Here is a 25771-nt window from a genome sequence, read left to right as displayed (position 1 = left end):
CAAACCTCATCTCTTATTAGTGGTTTCCTGGTGCCACCAGCAGTGGCACGATGATATTGCATACTTATGGGCAGCATCATTCACGGTTAACCTAAGAAGTATAGCCAAGGTTAGAGAAAAAGTAGTAGTACAGAACAAATTACTCAGGGTAACTGAAGAATTTCGACTGAGTATTCAGTCTCATCTTGGACTGAATGTCTCAAATTCTGAGATACAATACCTGCATGACTGCAGTGATACCTTCATTTTGACTCAGGACTCTGAGGTGTTGCACTTCTGATGTTCAGAATTCTAACCTTCTCTAAATGTTTACTGGGTTTTACAATTCTCAGACCTTAATGTTAATAAAATTATTCACATATCTAAACCCAAGTAACATATGCCACTACTAAAAAAATCCTTAAAAGGTACAAAAAAGCCAGAGAATACAGTAGTACATACTCAGGATTTTAAAAAAACCCAACCAAACAATATAGATTTTGTGAATCAATCAATTTTATCAGGAAAAGCAGATTACAAAGCATTTTAAAAAGTCTATTTGTGGAAGTAATATTGACTAACAGAACCAGGAGTGATGGAAGTGACAGGGAACCCAATTTAAAAAAAATATTATTCAAGTTTTGGCTTGGTCCAAACAATTTGATCTGTCAGTGGAAGCTCCTAAACTTTATTTTCACTCGCAAGGCAGTTGCCTGGCAGTTCCTGAGTTTTCTATACTGCAAGACATGAAAGGTTTGTTGTACAAACTGAGCTGGCATGTATAAAAAAAAGAAAAGGATGCTTACAGAAGAAGAGAGTGAAAGGGACTATAAAACACTGAAAGGAAAGGAAGCAGAGAGAAAAAAAGCAATGAATTGAGAAGTGAAGAGGGGATAATTCTATGTAGGAAAGGGAAACAAGAAGAGGGGAAGATAAGTAGAAGAAAGTACTGAATGAAAGAAGGATATGTTAAAGGATAAAGTTTATCTATCTAGATACAATCAGCAAACCTTTGATTTTTCTAGTCAACATGTAGACAAGTGACTGCAGTGTAGACAACATGAATTACGACCCATCTTAAAGATTTTTTTCTTCTAAGACAAAAAAAATAGCTTGATAAAATAAGAACCTGTATACCATTTTCTCTACAATTATGACCATCAACATACATTACTAAATATATTTTCAAACATATTAATGTTTTTTGTGCTACGGATTTATGTGACAGAAGTGGTACTAGCACTCCACAGGCTCCTTGGGCTTAGATAGAGCCTTTGAGAAATAATAGTTAAATGTATATATTTGACAGGGAATTAAGATGAAAAAATAGAAACCGGAAATGGTAAAATATCAGAAAAATAAATTAAAAATTTAATGTATTTACATTTTACTCAATTTCTCCATTCAAAAATTGACAAAGGATATTATATTGCTGAATTTTTCTCCTCCTCACCAAGAATCATCATCTTATGATAGTTACGTCTTTAATGTAAGGGAACAAGCCAGTTCCAATGACATTTATTTCATCATTCACATGAGCGGAATTTGGTACTGGGAAAATAATGAATCTAAACTCCCTTTTCCTCTAGAAGAGTACAGGGATCAAATTAGCTGATCTGGATTAGTCTATAGTGATTAGACTGCTCCTTCAGCACACACAGTTTTTCTGTGTCAGTTATTTTCAGTACAGAACCCGAGCTAAACCTTCTTGCCATGTAGTTGCCAGCATAAAACATCCAAAATTCACACTGCTGGGAATTTATTCAAAGATGTTCTTCTTGCTTTTACAATCAGCGGTGGTTATTTTTTTTCCCTCTGACTTGTATTACAGCGGTGGCCTGTGGTGCTGTTAGTCATACCTGCAAAGCAGTGTAATTTACCACAGGAAAACTAAAGAACCCTTAGCAGGAGAGCTGGCGCATGTACTACTATCCTGTCATTTTAGCAGCAGGGAATCCTAGTCATTTTTAGCTGACCCCTTGCTTTCACATAAATCAATGTAATAAACACAACTATTTTACCCATAGGCACAATCCAAGGCTTAAAATTCTCATGACAACTTATTTAAAAATATAACACTCTTATGTCAGCGTAGTGTAAGAAAATTATCACTTTCTATTAAGGAATAATGGCACAATTAATAGGTTCATTAACCAGAAACAGACACATCATCATTAACACAGATCTAGTGTTTCTGCATTGTTATAATTGGATTACTATTTAGCTTTCTGAAAAGAGCTCTAATGTTAACTCATAAAAGGGTAAAGAAAATACATTTTATCTTAAGAACAGAAAAACATATATAAAAAATAGTATAAGGAAATATACATGGTACTGACACGAACTCCCCCCCACAACATTGATGCAGGGAACTTAATGCAATGAAGGGTTTTTCCCTGGACTCCAAGACAGGCAGGATTTGGCCCATGAGGAAAAGGTTTTGCTATCCTTCGCTGTTTTTTTGACAAACAAACAAAAATACCTCCTGTGCTTTCCTAACATTAGGAAAGATTAGGAACCTACCTTTGAATAAAAAAACCTTTGAAAACCAATTTGGGACTCTAGTGGCATTGCGAAATATTTATTATAAAAAATGAAGTTTATTTCTACCTTTTATATTCTAATCTCTGAACAAGCTAGATTTTTCTAAAACTAGTAAATAGTAATTTTCTTTGTTCTGGCACATATGTAAACTGTTGAAGCATTTACTTGAAGCTAATAGAACTTTTTTATATTTTAAATTTATTATACTAAAAAAGCTTTTGTAGAAAGATAGGATTCCATTTAAGTAGATACATTACCCTGTGCCTGAAATACATTCCAGTCAGAGTATAATTCAGCAAGTTGATGACAATGCTGGCTCCAAAAGAAAGGAGGAGACCAGATTGGACAAGAATGAGCTAACAGATTGTGCAGCCCAATTCTGTCCCTTTGAGTGTGATATATTGTTTCAAGATGCTAAAAACCCATACTTTCTCAAAGCATATCTGTTGTGCTGGTTTTCCCATTTTCACAGAATCCTCATTATTAGTACTCTGTACTCTTTTCAAAGCACGTCAGACTCAGACCATATGCCACTGAATAATGCTTATCAATTGTCTAAAATGCCCAACAGAAGAAAGATGTGCCAAACAAAAGAATCGTGAAAGTTATGAAGTCTTTTACAAAAATAATTACATATTTCACATCTGCTGCAGATGTTAAGTGAAATAAAAACATCTCCTTGTTATAACTAAATGTTAATTTTTTATGACACACTTTTGTGTCATAAAAACAACATCTTGTAGAAGGAAGTTGAACTTCTATAATGAGTGAAACACTTAGAAATCATTCTTGGGTACCCTCCTGATCTTTAAAGGCAGAAAAAAAAAAAGTCATCTGATACAATTCTTTTTGATGAAGAGTTGACTCATCCTCATATTCTAGAACTCTGCCACACAAACAAGATGCCTAAAACACCTCAAATATGATTATGCAAGGAACATTTTAAAATATGCTTTAAAGAGTTGAGATACATTATTAAAATATATATTTAACACTAAAAAGCTAATTTAAAAGACAGCAATATACCTATTCATGACACAGACCAGATTCTTCTGTTCCTGTTTTATAGCACAGCATTACCTCAGAACAATAACATGGAGATAACAGGTTATTTGATTTAAAGGTTAGAGAAGGAAAAGTCATCTTTTGTCTTTCCAACAATTCTTGGGATGGGTTTCTTTTTGGTTTTTTGTTTGTTTGTTTGTTTGTTAGCAATGCAAAACAGAACTATATGTTGAATTTAATTCACTTTTCTGTATACGTCTATGCATATTTCCACATAGTGTATGAACACATATACAAATCTGAAATTAGCTCACACATGTTTATAGACTTGCAACTCTAAAATCTCAAAATCAGTATGGGCCTGATACATTCTTTTGGAGTCAATGAATGCCCTTCCTTCAAGTGCTCTTGAATTTGGTGGGAGCTGGCTCTTGTCTGGTATGGATGTTATTGAATATTAAAGTAGGTATGTTTGTGCTAAAGGATTTTAGTTATTTCTAGAGGTTTCAAAAAGAACAGTCTTAACAAGATGCAGATGCTAAAATGATGCACAAAGCATAATGCAAAAATCATTGTGATTGAAGTTAAAACTGTGTACATGGGTCCATTTCTTCATCCTTGCACTGTAAACATAAAAAAAAATAATCAAAGTACCTGGCCAGGGAATAAATTTCTTAAAAAACCCCCCAAACCTCAAATAACAAAACACCCTGCCTGTTTGCTGGTGAGAACTGCATTCTAACTTCAAACAATAAACAATAAATACTACTTTGTACTTTTGTTTTAGGTTAAAACCAAAAAGCAGTAAAAACATTAGAGAAAAATAAATAAACTGAAAACTTGATTCTAATAAATTATGTTGTAAAAAGATTGCAACATCTGCCGCCACCACAGATGTAGATGCAATTTCTGAAAGAGAAGGACTTGTTACTCTTTAGCCAGCTCCTAACGTAGAACAATATAACTGACCTTACCATCACAAACTGGTGGCACTGTCTGTTTCCAAAAGGATAATCTGAGCTGTTGTCCCTTTTAACAAGATAAGTAATGGTTCACGAGCGGGAACGTTACCGTCCTGGCTGACAGCTCCAAATTAGAATTTTAGCTAGAAGGTGTATATTTAGAAATCATCTCATGATTATACAAAAAAGCAGAATAAGCAGAAGGTTTTGTTTTTTCACTGGCACACTGGCATCAACCAATAATAAAAAGAAATGAAGAATTACTCAATTACAGGGGCAGTCTTCCCTTTGAGATGCACTGCCTATTTGCATTTCTGTTGTGATGCACCTGTGCCCCATAAGTGTAACTAGGACAAACTTTACAGAGTGATGCCTACTGAAGAGTCCTTGCAACTACTGCAAGGAAGGCAGATTCAGCTGCTTTTTCACCCCTTAGCAAAAAGTAAACTCTGTGTTGGGACTGCAAATCATAAGAGGGATAGAGAGCTCATTTTGGAATGTGTATGGACCTTACAGAAAAAGAAAAAAAACCCACCTTTAAGGCTCTAACACAGGTAACTATTGTTTCTTCTTCAAGAGCCTGCCCACTCATACTCTACTTTGGGCAAACTGTGGCAGTCCTAATTCCTACATCCCAAAGAATGTCTCCATGTGCTATGCATAGCAATTGACAAAGGCAGAGATGAGCTTTGAATTAACAAATCTCAGCAAGGAGGGTTTTTCAACATCACTGGGGGCTTTCTTGCTCAGAGTAAACCAGACATGAAGTATTTGAGTGGACATTTCTTCATAAAAAGCACGCATATAGCCTGAAATTTAGTTGGATAAAATCTGTTAAACAGACCTAACTATTGTTGTGCAACAACAGGTCCAGTAGAATTGGAAAACTTAACAGTACTAGAAACAGCAATTTTCATCAAGTACTGTTCAGTCTTATGAAGACTGACTACTGTCTCCACTACCTTTCAACTTTCTGAATACCATAGGAACATGGATATAAGCAGGAAACTGTACATCAGACATGAAATTTAAGGAAAGTATGCAGGAAGAACCATCTCTGAAACTGAATGGAGGTGCCTGTAATATATTTTTTCAGTAAACACATGTAGAACAAAATTCCTTCTTGACTATAATTCAGTTGCACCTGTTAAGACTACTGACTCCTTTGAGGGAAAGAACATCTCATATGATTCGCCGATGATCCAAGTATGCTGTTGTCTGCTTCGGTGGCAACAGTTGAAGGGTTTTTCCTATGTCATTTACACATACAAATACGTATTCCAGAAGCTTCATACAAGTTCATGTCCTTTGAAATAGAACTGATTGAAATATTGTCTGAGTTTGATACTTGGAGCTGGGTGGCAGAGATGGGGGCAGATTTGCCTGTTATGTGTGAAGAGATCTAGTGTTTGTGAACAGAACCCTTCACATGCTGCAAATGACAGCCTGGTTTGGTACTACCACTACAGAGAGAATCTCTACAGAGAAGATGAAGGAAGTTAAGATGATGGCATAAATGATAAACAGGTAACAAAGATCCAATATTGGCCCTTCTCCTATGCCAATCCTTCTTCCACAAGGCCTGAATCTCTCTGTTATTATCACAGAAAAGCTGCCATGCAGTGTAGGAGAGAAAAATTATTTTTGATAGCTTTAAGAACCTGTGTCTACCTCAGTATCAGTCTTCCAGATGTTATTACGGATGGCATTGTTTACAGCATTTTAAGAAGCCTTATGAAGTCTACCCACTGGGAAGCTAACATAAACATAAACTAACATTTGGCCATCATGTAGCAAAACTAACCAATGAGTTCTCAAAGGAATCTTACGTCAGCCAAAATTAATACCATACAAATGAGGCTGAATGAAGAAAAATGCCAAGGCCTGTTGTAAACTTTGTATACACCCATTTACGAAAAATCTCTTATACCTCAACAACAATCAACAATTACAAATATTTTGAAAATAAAGTAATTTGTCTGTAAGTTCCTCTAAAGAAACTCTGGTTGGAAAAAAACAAATGTGAAAAATTGACAGGCAACAAAAAATGTTGTTTAAAGGCCTCAACAATTTATTTCTTCTAACTGGTTCATTTTTATCCCATGTGGAATTGAGAAACACTTGAAATATTTGAGCAAGTGTTTAAGACAGGGAATTCCTATCATAAAGTAAGTATTCACTAATTCTACTTTTAATACTTAAAAATGCTACAGCAATACAGAGAGAACTTTGTCTATTTCACCTAGTCCAAGCTTGACTTCAATATAACTTCATGTCTGAATTCTTAAATAAAAAGTATTATTATGGATAAAGAATTAGGCAGTATATATACTATGTATGTAGGACTACTATAGCTTTGTCCTTTGCTTCAATGTCAAACGAAACTCAGGATAATCATGCTCATTTAAAACACAAAACTACAAACTGGTCCCATAATTACCTAAAGCAATGTCCACTTGAAATTGTGGGTACTTCAAACACAATTGTGTTCTGCATAATAGTGGTAAGATATAACAACTTAGGACTTAATCCTCAGTCTTTTACATTTACGTAATCAGAACTGAGTAACTTGCTAGGTATCTTATGCTCCAAACATTCAGCTTATTAATTCAAATACAAATCATATGCAAATGTTATTAAACTAATAAATGCAAAGTCTGCTTGTCCTTGTTGGCTCCTCTTTCAAAATCTTCAGAGATTTATTCTGAAACATATGAATTTCAAAGACTTCTAATAGAAAACCCCTTTCAAGCAAGTGAAGAAGCTTCAGGTACAGTTCTTTTCAGGATAGTAGTGGCTCACAAGACATGAGGAAGCTATTCATATTAATGTGAGTCATTTAGGGTAAGCTGCATGTTGCATATTCTAATTGCCAGTGAGATTACTACAGTAAACTAGCACAAGGTACTACAGTACTCTACTATGCAAGAACAATTTTGATATGAAATTTCTATTATGCTCAAGAAAATATTAAATAGAGCTTATACAATTAGAAAAGCAGCATCAAATTGAGCCACGTTTTAGCACTAGTGGTTTATCAGCCAAGACATCCATTTTCTCTTTTACAATCCATCCAAAAGAGGAAGGATATAGACATTATGCTTTAACTCAAAAAAATCACAAAGAACAAATTTTTTCACAAAGAACAAACCAACCCAAATAATTCATCTAGAAACCTACGCTTTTTGGCATATAATTTTTGGTATACAATCGTATAACTATTCATACAATTGTTGATATATAAATATTCATACAATAGCCATTTTGGATCTTGTGTTTATGAGTCATGCATTTTGCTGTTTTCGTCCTATATTATTACACAAATTCCTATGCAGAAGGTCTGCAACCATTAGAAAAAAATAACTTCCAAAATCTAGGAAGTCTGAATATCACCCCCAAAAAAATCATTTTGAAGCAATGGTACACCATAATCAGGACCATTAGTTCAGAAGGACATAAATAATTCTGTATTCAGAGTAGATGCTGAACCGAGTGCAGTAAATAAAATCTAGTATACATCTTGAATAATGCAGATAAAAGAGAATATTGAATGGCTGTTTATTATTTGACCATCATTCCCGTTTTGCAATAAATGAAAGAAGGGATTTTTGAGAAACAATACAAGAAAATGTAATTAAAGATTATACTGCTTGAAAAAGAATAAAAAAATGAAACCTTTACTCCAGCATTGCTTAACATCTGTTTGACTCTGTAATCCTTATATTCTTATAACAAAGATACTGGCAGAAGCTCTCTTATTTTTTTGATTGATTCTATGTCATTGATATACAAGATTGAAACATTCCTAACCCGTTGGTTCTGCAGTATATCTATCTATGTATGAATATAGATGGATAGACACATATATATACATATGTACATATATACACACAGATATATATGCATATACATAACCTTCTACACATAGAGTTATCTTATGAGAAGGATGATTTTGCTCTTAAAACACCGAAAGAGATTTGTTTAAATTCCAGCTCAACTTCTATATGTCACAAACTTCCAGCTGTAAACTTTGTAGAACACTAGTCCTCTTTCCTTTATTCTTTGTCTTATCTTTGTATCAAAGGCTTACGTACCATGTGATATATGTTGTCTGGGACAACGGAATTAGCATTAACAATAGATACGCAGGAAAAACAAAGATGAAAGAGTTTGCATTCTGAAGTTCAGATCTTGTAAAGATGCTTATATAGTCTTAATGCTGCCACTTGTTTTAATACACACTGAAATTTGGCATATGCATAGCTGTTTCAAAATCTACCCATAAATGACTCTCTTGGTTTAGATGTATTTTCTTTTCAAATAAACATCAGTAAAATAGAAGCAAAGCACAAATAATGCAGGTAAAATGACTGTACCTCTCTTTCATCCATCTTCAGCCATTGTTTGGGATCATCCTCGGTAGCTAGGAAAGCTATCAGATCTAAGGCAGTAAGCCTTGTCTGACGTCTGGACGACACAAAAATAAGGACAGGCTTGGCTGGAGAATGACTTCGAATCGCTGTTGAGGAAAGCAGAACTTGCGAATTAGGCCTTTTAACGACAAAAATTAGAATTTCTGTTTGCAATACCTAGACAGCTGATATACAGGCATGTATACTTAGTCTCCATTGTGCCAGACAGATACAACAAAGGTGAACATACACCATCTCTGAATCAAAGATCACACAACTATGCTTAGCTGAGTCTGAGTTAACTTGCCCTGCTATTTCAGTGATTATTGTTAGCTAATTAAGAGAAGCAGTTAGGAAAAAGAACTCACTGAAACATCAGAAAACCTGGACAGGCTTTCTACATGTCAAAGCTTGTGAATTTCTCTCTCAGACTAATAAGTATGCTATGCTTTTTCTACCCTATTGAGATACTTTGACTCAAGCTAAGTGCCATCAAGGTCTAAAACTTGATTTCTGCCTGACCCAGAGCTCAGACTGCATAAACTCATGTCTGCCTGCAAAGGATCACTTCTATCTACCAAAACCAGAAAAAGTAAAAAAGGTAGAAAGTGACTTTTCAGAAGTTGCTGTGAAAGTGGGCATTATCGTACAAAAGAACTTGGTTCCTGTTGTTTACTTATTAGTCTGATATATTTAAAGCAATTGTGTTTTAGGACTTCTGAAAAAAGCATTTTCTTGCTCAGCCCTTGTTTGAAAAGCTTCAGGCTGCAGCAGAATTTTTATGGTCTCAGGAATAAGTATTGCCACGGAAATGCTAAAATAACCTTGACTATATCATGTCAAACAAGTGGGGAAAAAAGCCCTCAATAAATCATACGTGTACAGATTTTTTTAACATCAACAAGCACTAGAAGTATAAACAGGTGTACGCAGAATTTCAAATACTCTCTCTGTAAATCTCTTACAAATCCATTTGTGTGTTTTCTCATGTAATTCTCATTCTAGAAATTAAATTTATGCATTGTTAATTTCTGAAAACTATTTCATACTATCCATCATCACATTGTTTCCTAGTTCACGAATACTACCCAGCATGTGCTCCTGCATATACACACTATACAGCAGTGAAATTATTGAAATAGGATAATTCATGTGTATTTATACCTTACAACTATATATGCCAATATACCTACATATTTTAAAAGCCCGGCATCTAATGGATTTTTGTCGCTTCAGGAACAGGTGTGGCAGAACAGCCCAAGACAGATTTATTGTTCATTAGTGTTTTTGTACAATGCTCTTGTGGAGGTGTAAATAATCTGAGCTGTCAAGATTGGTCTCTAGTCCACAATCAATACTTTGCTTCTGTCATAAGGCTAATTAGAGCAGCTAAAAAGTCACCTCACAAATGTCACCTCACAATCAACAGCAGTTCACAGTACAAAATTTATTTTGGAGGTTATTTTTAATTGATATAATAAATATTCCACATGTAAGCAAAACAAAGCATGTTCAAATAAAATACGGGAGTTTTTCTTAAATCTATCCTGCTTGCCAGCTTTGTTAAGAATGAAAAATTGAAAACAGAAGCATATCTGGATGCACTACAAATTTTGAATTTTATGGTTATTGCTTTGAAACTAGAATTATAAGAGGTTAGCCTGACTTGCAACTTCTGTTCACAATTTTTTTAATGCTTACATACAGTGGCGTCCATATGAAAATACCTCAGCAGATTAATAATATGAATGGCTTTATTACTTTCTAAATTTCAAATATTTTTACACAAATGTTTCTTTATGGTGTCAAACGCTAAGAGAAAACACATTTTATTTCCCCTTCATTAGCACTAATTTTATTCTTCTGTTCTAAATACATTACATTCCTCTGTTATATGTTGCATTTGCAGCACACTTTATGTTTCAGACAAATAACTTTGGGCCATTAGTAGAGCAGATTCCTCCGATATATGCCAAGAGCACATACAGTAACACATGCTGTAAATGTGCTGCAAATGAACTGTATAATATGCTCAAAGTCTTTTTTTCCTTTTACAGAAAGAAGCAAAAGGTCTAGGAGCTTGTTGCTTACCCTGAAATGCAGGTTTGTTCATGCTAGCCATGCGAGGACAGTAATGCTGGCCAGGGAAGCCCTGAATGTGCACCTCCAGAGGAACTGGGCGTACTGATGGTCGGAAGTTGAACAGACCCATCTAAAAGAAAACATTGTTTTCAAGTTTAACCTTGAATTATTTTATAAATCGCTATTTTGTTTTTCTGCAGCACAAATATATATCCATCTTCTGAAACATTTTTCATACCTGATTAATATTTAGCCAGTCAGCAAGGTCTCTGGCATTTGCTAAAGCAGTGGATAAACCAACTACCCTGACAGGCTTCTCTGTGTGAGATGAAATGAAGTTTGTTCGAGATACAATGACTTCCAATACTGGGCCTCTCTCATCCCCTAGTAAATGAAAAGTCCATTGAAAAACAGAGAAAAAGAAAAGGTTTAGATGTCAAAAAGTGTATTCATGTCATAAGTACCAGCACACTTCTTCAAATTTAGCAATGATTTTGATTAAAAACAATAAAACATGCTCACCTAGCAGATGGATCTCATCTATGATAAGAATGGAAACTTTCTGAACATAGCTTCTGTTCTGCCAGCTTCTGCTGACACCATCCCACTTTTCTGGGGTAGTAACAATCAGATCAGCTTGGGCAATAGCTCTCATATCAGGCGTCACATCTCCTGTTAACTCTACAACCCTATAATCAAGAAAGATAGTGGCTTGGCTTTACAAAGCTTTACAACATCTTAATGTTCAAATATTAACTCCTGAACATTAACTCTTAAAAGAGAGAAGAAAAAAAATTAAACAAAGTCATTTTGTTTCTGGTCAAATACTTCTAACAGGAATTTCGAGATTTTTTTAAAATAAATAAATCAGTTAGTTTGTTTTCCTAGCAAATACCATATGAATACCAAATACCATTCTTTAGCAGAACCATATACAAGAAGAGGCTGAATAAGAGTCCCAAACCATCTATGGTTACTTTTTCAAAAGGAAGATAATATAATAATATTAGTATGATATAATGTGAATCATAACATCCTGTCATAGCCAGGATGAAAACTTCCTAGAAACCTACCAAGTTGCTGCCTGCTGTTCTGTACAGATCTCTGGTTTGAATAACGGGGCTAGACTGCAGTGTATCTGCACTTGTTGGTGTAGTTCCATTAAGACTGGAGCAGAAATTACCCTGAGGTCATTTTTTTGGAAAATTAGTAGAATTTTTCCAATTGTTTGCCTTATTATCCTTTCAAGTGCTACAAACAGCCTTTGAGATGATCCATTATTTTAGACTGAATATAATGGATTTTCAACATTGCTATGACACATTCTACATCCAGTTGAACATCTAATAAAAATTCCTCAAAGTAATGCATATATTCTGTTCAAAATTTCAATCACAAGTAATAGAGTAAGTTTCAAAATGGAAATATTACCTGAAAATATTTTAAAATTACGAAGCAAATAATTTATCCTCACCATTTGCCATTAAAATAGCAAAAAAACCCCAATTGCCAATTAATAAGTCACTGCTATGATAATAGTGGCAATCTCACTGGTATCTTCCGTGTACACAGAGCAGCACCCCTTTCCATTGAAACTTGTGGTGTGCTTTGAGCTTTAACTCATAAAAAAAGCTATATATAGGAAAGGAAAAGGCCCTAAATACTGCATACTATGGATATAACTTTTAACTCAAGAAAGTATAATTTTGGAAAGCATCAACATGACCGATACACCTTACATGTCATAAAGTAATGACTGAACTCCAACACCTGAGAAGAACAGCAAGAAATTAATGTTAACAAGGCATAAAATTTAATCTAATTTATCTATGAAGGACAGACAGTATACGAACACTGGTATACAGATCATGCAAGTCCTATGAGTTCCTCATAGCTGAGGTTTCTAAAGAAAGCTTATTTTGGATTGCAATTTCAATTACCAAGGATACTGCAGAGGGAAATCTGAGCTTCATATTTGTTATACTGGCGAGCAATGAGAATGAAACCAGCTGGGTATCAAAGTGTATCCCTTTTTTAGTTTTGATTTTGCTATCACAACGACTATTGATAGAATTTTTTATTTTTTAAGTATTAGAAATTTGAAGGATAGTATACAATCAAGACCTATTTTGAAATACTCAAAAGTGTTCTGTAGATTTTATTCATACTTGATGGGCTGTTCTTTTGCTTCTCATTTCTCTGATTAGGTAAGGAGAAACATACTTTTTACCAAGTTTTTCTTCAATCCTAACTTTCCAGTCCTCAATTCTTTCACGAACGAGTGCTTTTAAGGGCGCAATATACACTGCCTGCAAAAGAAAAGTCACAAAGCCAGAAGTTAAACAAGAAACCTTTATTAAAGTGTACCTACAAGGAAAAAATTATTTAATACTTGGGAGATTTGAACATGTTATCTATAAAACGATTAAGGCCCGAGTTCCTTAAATGACCTACAACGGGATCATATTTAAAACAGACTTAACACTTGAAAATACTGCTTTGTTTCCTGAGCTGCTAACAAGCAAATAAATTATGAAAAAGAAATAATAATTTATTGAAATGGAAGTATTTATCACACCATTTAATATCAAACCCCACTTACATAAATAATGCCATTTTTTGCCAGGATTATAAAATCTGCAAGCTAACATTCTAGAACAGGAATAATCAGAATTTCCAGCAAGCAATATCTTACCTGATTTCTAGTTACGTCGATTAATCATTAAAACATTACCAATTAAATTTAAACCTGATTTAAGCAAAGTGCCACAATATTTTCATCAAAGGAGCCTGCTGTGCAGGGGGGGAATACTCTGACATGTAGAAACAATATTTATTTACAGATTTATGATTGAATATTCTGAAGCTTTTGAACATGAAGAAACTGCTACATGAAGAATTCGTATAATTCTTTAAAATGTATAGCCAGGTTTTCAGCTTTATTAAAACCTAAAAGATATATTACTTCGAGAATTGGCTATTTCCTAAGTCTAATAGACAAGGTGAATATGTGTAAGTGTGTTGTTTACCTTGCCTGGACTAACGAGTTACATGAAGATACTGAAATTTCAAAGATGAATAAGGGATTTATGTACATAATTTCACTCGTTGGTCATTCTTTGGTTAAATGTCACAGTCAGATACAAATATTGTTTCCAAAGACTTTAAAGCTGAAACATGGTTAACTAAGACAAGATGGCTAAGTCAAGATACAGATATATATTTCCTTTGAAAACAAAACCCCAAAAGCTGAGCTGTTCAGCTCCTAGGCAATTTAAGAAATAAAACACAGGGGCAAGTTGGAACAGAAAATTGGCTTGTAGTAATTAACTACAACTTATTTGTTTAAATAAGAGAGAGACTGAGCTAGTTGTATTCACACAGAGGCAAACCAAGGGCTATAAAACAGGACTACTGCTAGGAGAAGGAGATGAAAGCAGGAAATGCAGGTAAGTACAGAAAAAGAAATCCATCATGCCTGTATGCCATGTTTTTAGATCTAACTCTAGTTGTACACTGATTAACATATTAAGTTGAAATAAAAGCATAATGTACATAATGCAGTACCATTTTGTATCCAGACAGGTATAAATTAGAGAAAGCAAAACTCACTCTGCCATAGTATTTTTCTAGGCTTTTGTATTGCCGAAAACATGCCTACACAAAATGATTTTAGTAAACCTATTTTACAAACCTTTGATGTGGGATACTTGTTAAAAACTCTAAAGATGGCTAATTCAGCTGCCACAGTTTTTCCAGAACCTGTAGGTGCTCCAAGAAGAACATTACAGTCTGTGTGATAAAGCGTATGAAATATCTGGGTCTGGATAGGGTTGAAGTGTGTGAATTTGTACAGGACTTCGTATTCCCGATGTCCCAAGGCTGTGATAGGTAACGGCTGAAGATCTAGAAGCTCTAAAAACACAAAATAATCATAAATGCATGACAAGAGATGCCATGACATACCATAGTTTATCATGAAGATAAAAACATTAGCCAATACTTTAGGGGAAAACAACTTACATTGGACATTGTTTTACTTAATATCTCATATGACAGAGAGTCCACATTTGGGTCACTGTTAATTTCAATGAGGAATAATGAAAAGTGTTTCTGCAAGTACTGTTGTTAGTATTTGGATAGTTGTGAATCAGCCATTTGCATAAATTAATCTTTTTCTTAAGCCTGTATCCTTTTTACCCAGTTAAGTTCTAAACTCATTGTATTGGATTATATGTATGTCCAGCTTCTTATGATAACAGAATACAGAGTCAGAGGACAGCATAGTCTGTATATTCCATATTCAAGGAAAAAAATCTAAAAAGGGATTATTCTTTGGAGTTTTTAATTTGATGGAATAATACAAATCAGGTAAGTACAACTAAATTCTGTATCTAATCCTTTAAATGTGTAATTAAAGACATAATCCTAATAAATAAATAAACAGCCTTTCCATATATGATTCTCAATATATCCTGAGGGCATCTGCTATCCAAACAAATAGAGATTGCGGAATTTGGAAGATGATATATATAACCAGATTGGATTTGGAATCCTACCAAATTAAGGAGACTGCAGTGATTCTGCTATGCAGATGCTTGCTTTGAAGTTTGGTGGGGATTTTTTTTGAGTCTGGAGGTCTCATTGTATTTTCAGGGTGCTTCACATTAAGGTATGATATGGGAATCGTAAAATCTACTGAGGCAATGATGCCTAATATTCTTCACATGCTTTTCACTGATACCTTATGGCTGTTTTATCATTCCCACTGAAACTGTGATTTCTTGGGCTCTGTTGAGGAGAAAGAAGGTTTTTTGCCTAGCAGGGCCTCTACGTACTTCATTGTTGAGTGGGAACCAGATGGGAATTGAAATCAATTACCATAAATCCTAGAGGCTCCATAACTGGTGATGTGTAAATATCTTTCTGTTTCTTCTGAATAGTAGTCAGTGATCAGTCAATTAGATAAAAAGGTTACACATGCTTTTCCAGACAGCGTAGGTACAGTATAACAATAGCTAAACACTTCACAAACACATGTGAATTTATGCATGCCAAAGGACAACACCGTATGAGAACTGAGTATTTCTGAAGGCACTCACTTCACAGACTGCTAGATGAGCCAAATGTAATTACAGTAGAAAGGTTTTACAATGACATCAGGCACAATGAATGTATAAAGCAATTCATGTATCCATAAAAAAAAAGAAGCAAAACACAAACATATGCTTCTGTACCAAGTGTTAAAAAAAGGAGGGGGAGGGGAAGGCCATGACTTGATTAGCAGCGCTAAGTTGAAATGCGATGTTCGGTGCTGTCACAGTGCTTGCTAGGATGAATTTATTTTAGTAAAAATAGTAAAATGTTTCATATTTTCAAAATTTTAACTGTTTGTTTTTTTCTTTTCTGAATGCCATTTATAATACAGTCATCCATTCTAAGATTACTTTTAACCAGTCCAGAAGAAATGTAACACTTAAAAGCACTAAGATAAGACATACTGTAACAGAGAGATTTGCTCAGTTTTATATGACAGTTTCAATTTTCCTGTGGTTTATAGAGAACCTGGAGTAACTAAAAGGCTCGTATTATGTTGAGATGAAATGAGCTGCTTTTTGTCCAGTGATTTAAAATTTTAGAGAATTTTAAAGTTAGTGAAGAAATGGTGTTAATAATACAAATATATCACAAAGTGAAATTCCATATACTTTTCTATGATAAAACAGAAGTTAGGAGATTTATTGCACTATCATAAGGAAAACCAATATAAGCAAGATGAATTAAAACAAAATGATCAAATTTGAAGTTACCTGTGTGGGGTGGATGTCTCTCTGGAAGGATCAAATGTTGAAAATTTATGATACATACAGCCTCTGCTCCTAACCATCTATCAGACACAGCTCGAATGTAATATTGAGAAGGAAGAGGTTCAAAAATTGGGATTGTGAACACCAGCAGTTGAGGTTCTTTAGTAATGACCTAAGGCAAAGGTGCAGAGAGTAATTACTGCAGAGACAAATCAGTAATACGAAAAATCACCGTTTGCCTCACTTCCATAAGCATTACTAACACAAAGCAATAATGTATGTGTGCAACTCCATATGCAAAATGTTCACATCTTCATAAAATATTTCACCACTAAGAACGGATTTTGTTTCCATGTACCTCAAGACATAGAAATAAGGCTGGCTCTTCATCTTTTCCTTTAACAGAAAACACCATTACAGTCTTTCTTTTTCACCTGGAAATGTGTCCCACCAAAGGAGGAGGAGAAAAAGGGACATCCGAGACGAGAAAACATCTTTGTGGAAGTCAAAGCATGTCATGTACAACAAACTGAAAGCTGTGCTACTGATCTGAAGTCCCCTGAGGTCAAAATACTGTTTGACCTTACAAATCCGCATCTCACTAACTATTTTTGTCTTGTTGTGAGATTCTGAATAAAATCCATTACCTGTTTTTTTTGAATGATGAAGTACTCTGAATGATAAATGTGATCATTAGTAGGGTCTTCTACCCAAATCCACCAGGGCTCTCCAACAGTGCCGTGTACCTTTAAGAGTAGAAAAGATAGCTTTGTTATAGTTGTAATGAGGTTCTCTAGATTTGCTGGGTATATTTCTAAATGGTGTGGACTTACAAAGGATATACAAATATCTAGAGAAAGAAGAAAAATGCATAGTAAAGGAGTACGGAAGACATACTATTAAACGAACATAAACTTTTGACGTTTCTGATGAGGACTGTGATAAGCTACAAAAGCAGTATGAAGACGAAATAAAATTTGGAATTATTCCTAAACTAGTCAATAAGAAAAAACACAAAGCGCATAGCTGCTTCTAATGGCAATTTTAATGCTACAGGAATCTGGTATTGATTCATAGAGCGCACGTTATTTTCAGAATAATTCATTATTATGTGTGTGTGTTGGAAACAGTCTGTACTGCCTTATGAAGAGAAAAATATGTACTAAGAATGGAACTAAAAGGTACTTTTGTTTCTTTTTTAACACAGTTGCACAATAGATAAGTAGATGGACAGTAATGACACTGTCATTCATTTTCATCACATTTGAATTTCACTAGCAGCCTCACTGGTAACTGAACAGTGAATGTGAAAGGACACAGGTCACTGCAGGTGACATTTTTAAAAACTACAGTGAGACATTTCATCACAGTTTAGGAGAATTTAAGAGAGGAAAGAAGAATTAAGGAAGCTGAAGTTCAAAGCTCAGAATTTTTATTATTAACTGTAACAGAACCTTGGTTTTGGAGAGTCCTGTGACAAAGGTGCATGGGGAAAGAAGGGCAATGTGGGAACAGGCAACACAACATGCTCTCCAGTAACGATTCTCAAGAACTCTTGGGATCTCTTAAGAACTGACACATACCTGTATTTTGGACAACCACTGCCCTAAAACTGCATGTCTGACATATGACTTGGCTAATTAATACTACCTGCATTACTCTCTATTTCTGCTGGACTCCTCCTTGATGCAGTAAGGCCTACTTGCTCTGCCTGGGTATGTTTGCAGTTCTTTGCTTCTAACAATATAATAAGAATTCTCTACTGGGATATGACTCACAGGCTTTTACGGAACTTAAGGGCTCCAAGCACAGAAAACTGCAACCATTAAAGCTCAAGATGATGTCCTATCTCCTGACCACCAAAACTTATCTACTTTCCCTTGTAAAGGCAAGTGCAAAATTTGTGTAGAATTAAGCATCCAGGTGAAGGAGCAGTCTTAAACCCATGAAATGTTAGCCAAGTGAGGTATTTCAGTTAAGTACGGCTGTTACATTTTTAGTATTCTGATTTTATTTGACTACTCCCATTCTCTGAATGGATTTTTCTGGCAGCTCGTTTTTGTACCAATTACAGCTAAACCTATAAGTTTCTATAGTCTTCTTCTGAAGAAGTTTCATCTACCAAAGATACAATAAAATCAACAGCTACCTTACCAAAAAAAAAAAGTTTTCCAAGTTTTCATGAATACCAATATACAAATTCATAAAAAAAGAGCTTCATAAGTTAAATTGATAAAATGATCATAATGTTTCCAAATCAACCATTAGGAAAACTGTGTCAAGGGGTATTAGCAGAGAGTATAATTCTGTGTGGACCCCTTTTCAATTCCTAAAAATATAGAAGAATCTAGATTTTGTAGAAAAATCTAAAAATAGATTGAGAAATTACTTTGTATTAAGGTACAGTTTAATATAAAGAACAGTTGTGGGTTTTTTTGTCTTTAATAGGTTATAGGTAAAGTTGATGAAAGTTTGAATAACAAAAACTTGTTTCTATCCTAAAAAGCAATGCTTATTTGCCTTCTCAAGTATTGCACATAAATAAGGCAGCAAACAATAATTCATGTTATATTCATGTTAGGAATCTGTTCAAATATTTCTGTAATAAATTTAGGTAGCAAACAAAATCTGTCTATATTTCGATTGTTAATCTCCCATCCATAAGCTAACTTGCTGAAACTTCCAAAAGAAAAGAAAAAGACTTAAGGCAGTGAAAACAGATTCTAAAATAATCTAAATGTTTGTGGAATAAAACTCTAACTTACCTGTGATTAAGTTAAATTTGTAATCTAAGAGATTTTAAAACTATTTTCTAATAAAAGAACAGATACTTAATAACCACCTTTCAGAATAATTTATCTTAAGTGTAAATCTCCTAAGTGTAAAAAAAGAAAAATATGCTTGCCCGTTGAGGTATCTTCGCCTTGCTTCTGTAGAAAGTTTCAGAAGTACCAGAAACAACACAATGCCCCCATGTGGACATTTGTATTTCATTTAGATTTCTAAAATCTATTTCTAATGAACAGATTCTGAATCACAGGGTGAGGGTATATCTAAATGTGCAACCAGTACAACTCCTTTCATATAAATTTGCACCATAAAATATAGGTTAATATAATTCTAAACATATCTCAGTTTCTCAACAGGACAAAAGGCACTGATGTTATGAATGTACATTTGTAAAGCCATAAAGAGCAGCAGAACTTGGCATACATGAACTGTATTTCCAAGCTTCATTTTCTGTGTTTGACATTCATTCATAGTTCAGAGAGCCCTCTGTGTCTCCCTTTTTCTTGCTTCTCCTTTTTGGGCATATAACTCAAATCTGTGTGTGACTGCTATTAATATTCAGTGTAAGCACTTGCTTCAACGTGCTATAAACAGTGCAATCCTGTAACAATTAATGGATATAGAACAATGATCTTTGGATGCCGCCTTCTACAAAAGTCTTTAAAGGTCATTCCATTCCTATTATCAAATTTGCTTTCTATCTAAAACAAATACTTTTTTTCTTATCCAAACAGCTACCGACTCCCTGTGATCATTTCCTTTACTGAAGCTAAATCAATGCTTCCTGTCCTTCCTTCACCTCCTTTTTTTTTTTTTTTTTTTTTTTTACCTGATCGTTCCACGTGAAGTCGGGAGAGATGTTTAGCCGAACTCGGAGCACTGTGCGAGTAATTGGCTGAATTGTTGCTTCCATTATGATGGAGGGGATTTGATGGACACACTGTTTTACCCTTAACCCAATCTTCACATGATGCAGCATATGACCTGCCAAGAAAACATTAGGTGTAACAAATCTGCATTTCCAGGAAAAATAATACAACTCTGCCTTTCAAATAGGCTTTTAGAGAGAAGTATTACTGCTTGCTTGTTTTGCTCTTAGGTGCATAAATGTCTGACTCTCTTGACCTGGCATGTCTGAATATTTTGTAATACTTAACTTGAATTAGCAATTTAGAGCCTATAAAAATCAGTATTAACCCCCCTGTTGGCTATAACTAAGGGGTTAAAATAACTATTAAGAATTCACACTGAAAACACATTATGTCAAGCTAGTTCCCTTTCCTTTACTGACTTTTTGACCAGGCTCTTACCAAGCCATATAGTTCTTTTTTAAAAGCATGAATACTGAACTTTTACTTAACGAAGGGCACACATTTGATCTACAATTCCTATGTCGTGATTCAAAGCAGATAGAATGCTTTTTGTAAAACTGAATAAAGGCATTTAATAGCTTAAAAATGCATTCAACCAGTAAACAACTCACAGCAGCTCTGATCTTTCAGAATACGCCTGTATTTAGTGTGTAACTGAGATGACGGAAAAACTAAATGTTGCAATGGCTTTTATTTTCTATCACAGTCGTGGTAACTAAGGCAATAAAGGGATAATATTCATCAAAAAAAATTTCCTGTTTGTATTTTACAGCTGAAATCTCTGTTGCCTTGCTTTTTGTTTTATATATAAAACAAACTATGTAGCAGTGATTTATTTTTTCCTGAAAAATACTGCAACTTCTGGTTTATTTAGGGAAAGAAGGTTGATATATCACATTTTCACTGAAATTGCTCATATAATTATGTGGATCATATTTTAGATTTAATTGTACTGGTCATAAGTACTCACTGTGAAAAGTTACCTCACAAATAGCTACTGATATTTTCTAGTATCATTATGTGGTTCCTGTGCACACTTTCCCATTTAAAAAGAGAAAAGAAAAAAAAGAGAAGAAAACCTATTATTTGCATTATGTGCAAAGTGAAAAGGCGATACAAACTTCTTCTTGCTATGGCATGAAATTTACAAGCATAACATCTTGCAATTCCTAATTTTTTTATATTGATCCTGACTTTCCCTCTTTGTTTTTTCTTATGTAACAAACTGGCAGATTTTGCCTCACACAGGTGTTTATCCATACTCTGAAGTAACAGCTGTTGATCTTGCTTAAGAAGCAAATCCCTAATGCAAAAGTTTTAACACATATTTAATAAGTTTAATTTGCAGTTGGTAAACTAAGCGTACCTCCAGCAAGTGGATTATTAAAACCAAATCCAGTTATATTGATACAACTTGGTGATATATGCAGTATTACCACACAGTGACTAGCTTTTGCAATTAGAAGTAAAACTTCAGATATGTTAAATAAAGGTAGGTGCCAAATATTCAAAGATATGACTCAATAAGCTTATGGAGGCAAGTACTTTTCATGCCAAAAATCACTTTCTGTATCATGATGTGTAAGGTGAACTTCCGTGTTTGTACAGGATAGCACTGAAGTTTTGTACACTTACCTGCTAAGGGAAAATAAGGCTTCTCTCCCAACTTCTACAAAATATTATTAAACTCTCTCCCCAACTCCCATTTTTAAAAAAAAATAGTCACATTATGAGAAACTATCAATGGCATTTAAGTAATATTGAAACCTTCTGAACAAAAGCTGACTATTCAAGAAAAAACCTATGTTTAAAAAAAAGAATACATTTTGCTTCTTCCATAATGATTGTAATCTGATTTCTGAAAAATCAGCTAACACAGATACCTCAGATAACACAGTGATTTCTTGGCTTTCTGGAAACTCCAAGTTTACATTGCAATAGCACATGGATTGGTGCTGACCAATTTGTGGTGCGCTGGAACCTGGGATCTGTGCACACCACACGCTCTTCATTCACTGGGAGAGCTGGCATCCATCTGATGCTTTTATGTCTCCCTAGGCCATGGACTGGGTTAGCCAGATAGCTCCTTTTTTATTCTATCTCCGAGGTCACAATAACATTTAAAAAGGAAGAAACACTAAGACTGAAATTAGTCCCATGGAGTCAGAGAATAAGGCAGCAGCTGGAAGCTATGCCTTTTCTCTTTTCAACATGGCTTTGAATTCAAATAAAAATCAGTGGCTGCTGGGCAAGCACTTCCTTCACCGTCTCAGTGTCAGAAAGAGACGCTAGGCACGAAGAAGTATGCCAAGGAACTGCTTCACAGGGATGCACCGATCAGCTTGTTTTGAGGTTTATAAGGACGAAGAACATGCAACATCATTACATATAGTCAGCAATGACCTATTTCCACAGTCAAAGCCAAGGTCTAACCTACTTTCAAACTAAGTTAATATAAACCCAAACTAGACATTTTATAGGTATATATTGATCCATTTCCATCTTATCAATATTAGTTTCACTATGCTGAAGGATTTTGTATTTTAATACAAAATTTCTTGCTTCTCCAAGGGCAGGTATGGGAAGAAAGAAGCATTAAAAAAAAAAAAGAAAATAACTACTAATACAATTAATGGAAAAGAATATTAAGTATTAAAAAGACTGCACAAATACTCAACAAACTAACAAATCTGAGTCACTTCTGAATAGAAAAGCACGACAATGCTAGTGCTTCAAATAAAATATTATATTTTTAATACATTTAAAATTACTATATACTATAATGCACAGTTAAAGTAGGCTTTTAAAATTTTCTCATAGTCCTTTGGCTTATTAAATAAAAATATAGCTTCTAATTCTGCAAATTTTACATATTTATTCAACTTTTTCCAACCTAAATTAGGCATGTAAAAAGCTTTGTAAGTTAGGAATGTAGTTCTCCTGTCAAATTTGACAGAAGTATCAAGTCAGAGTTCATAACTTCCAAAAAGGAGTGACTATGAATTGTATTTTTATTGTAAAATTAGACTTTTTAAAAAACAGCAGTTTGTTTCTCAACAACTTGTCAATAACAGGTGCAAAGAAAGCCCAGATAAAAAATACACTAAGATAGGAAAAAGGAATACATCACAAGTGAAAACTGGTGGACAGTTTATGCACAACAGTTTATACACACACACTGGAAATCGTCATTATGTCTATCAGTAGGCTTGTGGATTTTCTCATTACTGAAGTGTCAAATCCTTTAAAAAATTCCATTAAGGTTTTGCTGCAATGACACCAGTGACAATGAATTCTCCATGTTCAATGAAAATTAATGCACTGCTTCAGAAGCAGGCCATTTACTGATAGTACACCAGGACATAATAAACTGCTTTTATTCTTTTTCACGCTAATAGTATTTCAATAACAAAAAAAAAAAAAAAAAAAAAAAGGAGGGCCATATTTTGCCAACTAGCTAAAATAAACAGATGCCTTTTATAGTCATGTATTATGTAATGTGAGCAAGAAGGGACGCATAGGTCAACATAAATACGTATATATACACTTATATGTAAATACAACATACATCTCCATTCCACATGTGTGCTGGGGTTGGCAGGACATGGGCTAGCCTTATCCTCCAAGCTGTGACATATTACAAGCTGTGGAGACTGAACAAACCTTCTTTATTGGATAGACCATAATACCACACTGATGTGTCTCCATGGCTTCCAGACCAGAGTGGGTATATTAGTGAATGGATCAGATTTAGTTCTAATTTGCCCATTGATTTCTAATAGTTTAAGCAGATCAGCATTGTTGATTTCTCACCTATTTCATCTTTTCTCATGTCCTTCATCTTGTCTATAGTGAGATTCTTCTCTTCCAACTTCGAGAGGACCGATGGTGGTAACACTGAGAACTGTCTCAAAGGGCTAACCCAGCCCCACAACCGCTTGTCAATGACTTTGCTGAGATTCAGTAGTCGATATGTCATTGCAGGCCAACGTTTCCTAAGGGCAATCTCAAAAAGAGCTCGAACAATACGAGCCGCATTCTGGAGAGTGAAAAAAAAAAAAGAAAAATGTTGTAATTCTCTCAAGTATTCTTTGTAAAACGAAAAGGATCCCATAGACTCATCTTTGACAAATCATAACAATAGATTTTTCTTTTCAAGCTTATTTCAAACATTCTTGAAAACCTTTTTTTCCATCACTGTCTAGGGGCAGAACTACCTCATGATTGCTTACAGAAATTATGAAAAGAAACATACGGAACTAATTAAAGTTGTAGTGGCAGGTCTGCCACAGAATTTTGATCGTGGTTACGTTGACATTAGGGAGTTCTAAACTGCTTGCACCTCAATCACTTCTGAAACAAATTCACTTACCACACTCAGTATCTCCTCCTAGCTACACCTGCAAAAAACTTCGTTTATAGGGAAATTCAAGCTTTAATTTTTCATGTCAGTTGTGCTTCCATAATAGCATCCCATTTCCCACTGAATTTCACAACATTTGCATAGAAGTTTAACAGTAGTGACTTTTTTTTTTACACGTTACTATCTTCTGAGTCTTTTGTATAACCAAATTGTATAAATCTGCTTTGGACTTGGAAAATTAATTATTAACATAAGCTTGAATGAGGTCAGTCTTATCCTGAAAACCTAAGTTATGACATTGCTTTCATAAACTTATCAAGCTGTATTATGAAGTTGTGGGGTTTTTTGGTGGGTTTTTCTTTACTATGCCTGGATTAGCAATTCTGTTCTTGATTCATTGAATAGAATACAATCATTCTCTACTGGCTGTGCAATGCCAACAGGAATAAAACCCTGAAAATTATTTGGTAGTGATAGGAAGCATATGTTACTAAAGAAGCATATTTCTTTTATTCAGAAAGGATGAATGATTTTCTTAATAGTCACTATCCAATTAAAAAAAAAAAAAAATCACAATTTGTACCACTCGTTCCACATGTACAATTTATGAAGATCTGAGAAGACCATGTTGCCTCACTAAAAATGTTATAATTGAGACAGACAAATTAAAGCAACTGTCTTGAAAGCAAAGATTAAAAGATTCATACTGAAAACGATGTTGCTGTGAAAAGTACCCCAATTTTTTTTGATGTGCATAATGATTTCAGAATTTTCTCATTTATACCCACACGTGCTATGAAATGTAAACACTTCTGAAGGTAACGTTACTATGAAAATCTTGCCGAAGAATACATATACTTTTGAATATTTAACTCCTCTTTAGCACGAACTACATGCAATTTTACAATCAATTCTTTCCAAAAAGGTTTTGTAAGAATGAGACAAAAATGATTCA

The 25771-nt window shown here is 34.4% G+C and overlaps 1 protein-coding gene across 2 annotated transcripts in view; it reads right to left on the bottom strand.

Annotated features, from left to right (window-relative positions):
- Window positions 1–25771, bottom strand: part of ASCC3 (activating signal cointegrator 1 complex subunit 3) — a 270966-nt gene that overhangs the window by 59112 nt on the left and 186083 nt on the right. For both annotated transcript variants that reach the window (XM_086482448.1, XM_086482447.1), the window contains exons 20-29: window positions 24267–24492; window positions 20411–20565; window positions 17439–17537; window positions 16795–16963; window positions 14679–14899; window positions 13208–13293; window positions 11507–11673; window positions 11223–11368; window positions 10994–11114; window positions 8867–9009 (exon numbers count right to left, since the gene is read on the bottom strand). In XM_086482448.1, the coding sequence (XP_086338574.1) occupies window positions 8867–9009; window positions 10994–11114; window positions 11223–11368; window positions 11507–11673; window positions 13208–13293; window positions 14679–14899; window positions 16795–16963; window positions 17439–17537; window positions 20411–20565; window positions 24267–24492 (1533 nt within the window). The remainder of the gene's footprint in view (window positions 1–8866; window positions 9010–10993; window positions 11115–11222; window positions 11369–11506; window positions 11674–13207; window positions 13294–14678; window positions 14900–16794; window positions 16964–17438; window positions 17538–20410; window positions 20566–24266; window positions 24493–25771) is intronic.

The sequence above is a fragment of the Leptosomus discolor genome, chromosome 2 (assembly GCF_034619465.1).
Source record: "Leptosomus discolor isolate bLepDis1 chromosome 2, bLepDis1.hap2, whole genome shotgun sequence".
NCBI lineage: Eukaryota > Metazoa > Chordata > Aves > Leptosomiformes > Leptosomidae > Leptosomus > Leptosomus discolor.
Note: the sequence above shows the minus strand (reverse complement) of the source record. Positions and strands in the feature narration are given on the sequence as shown.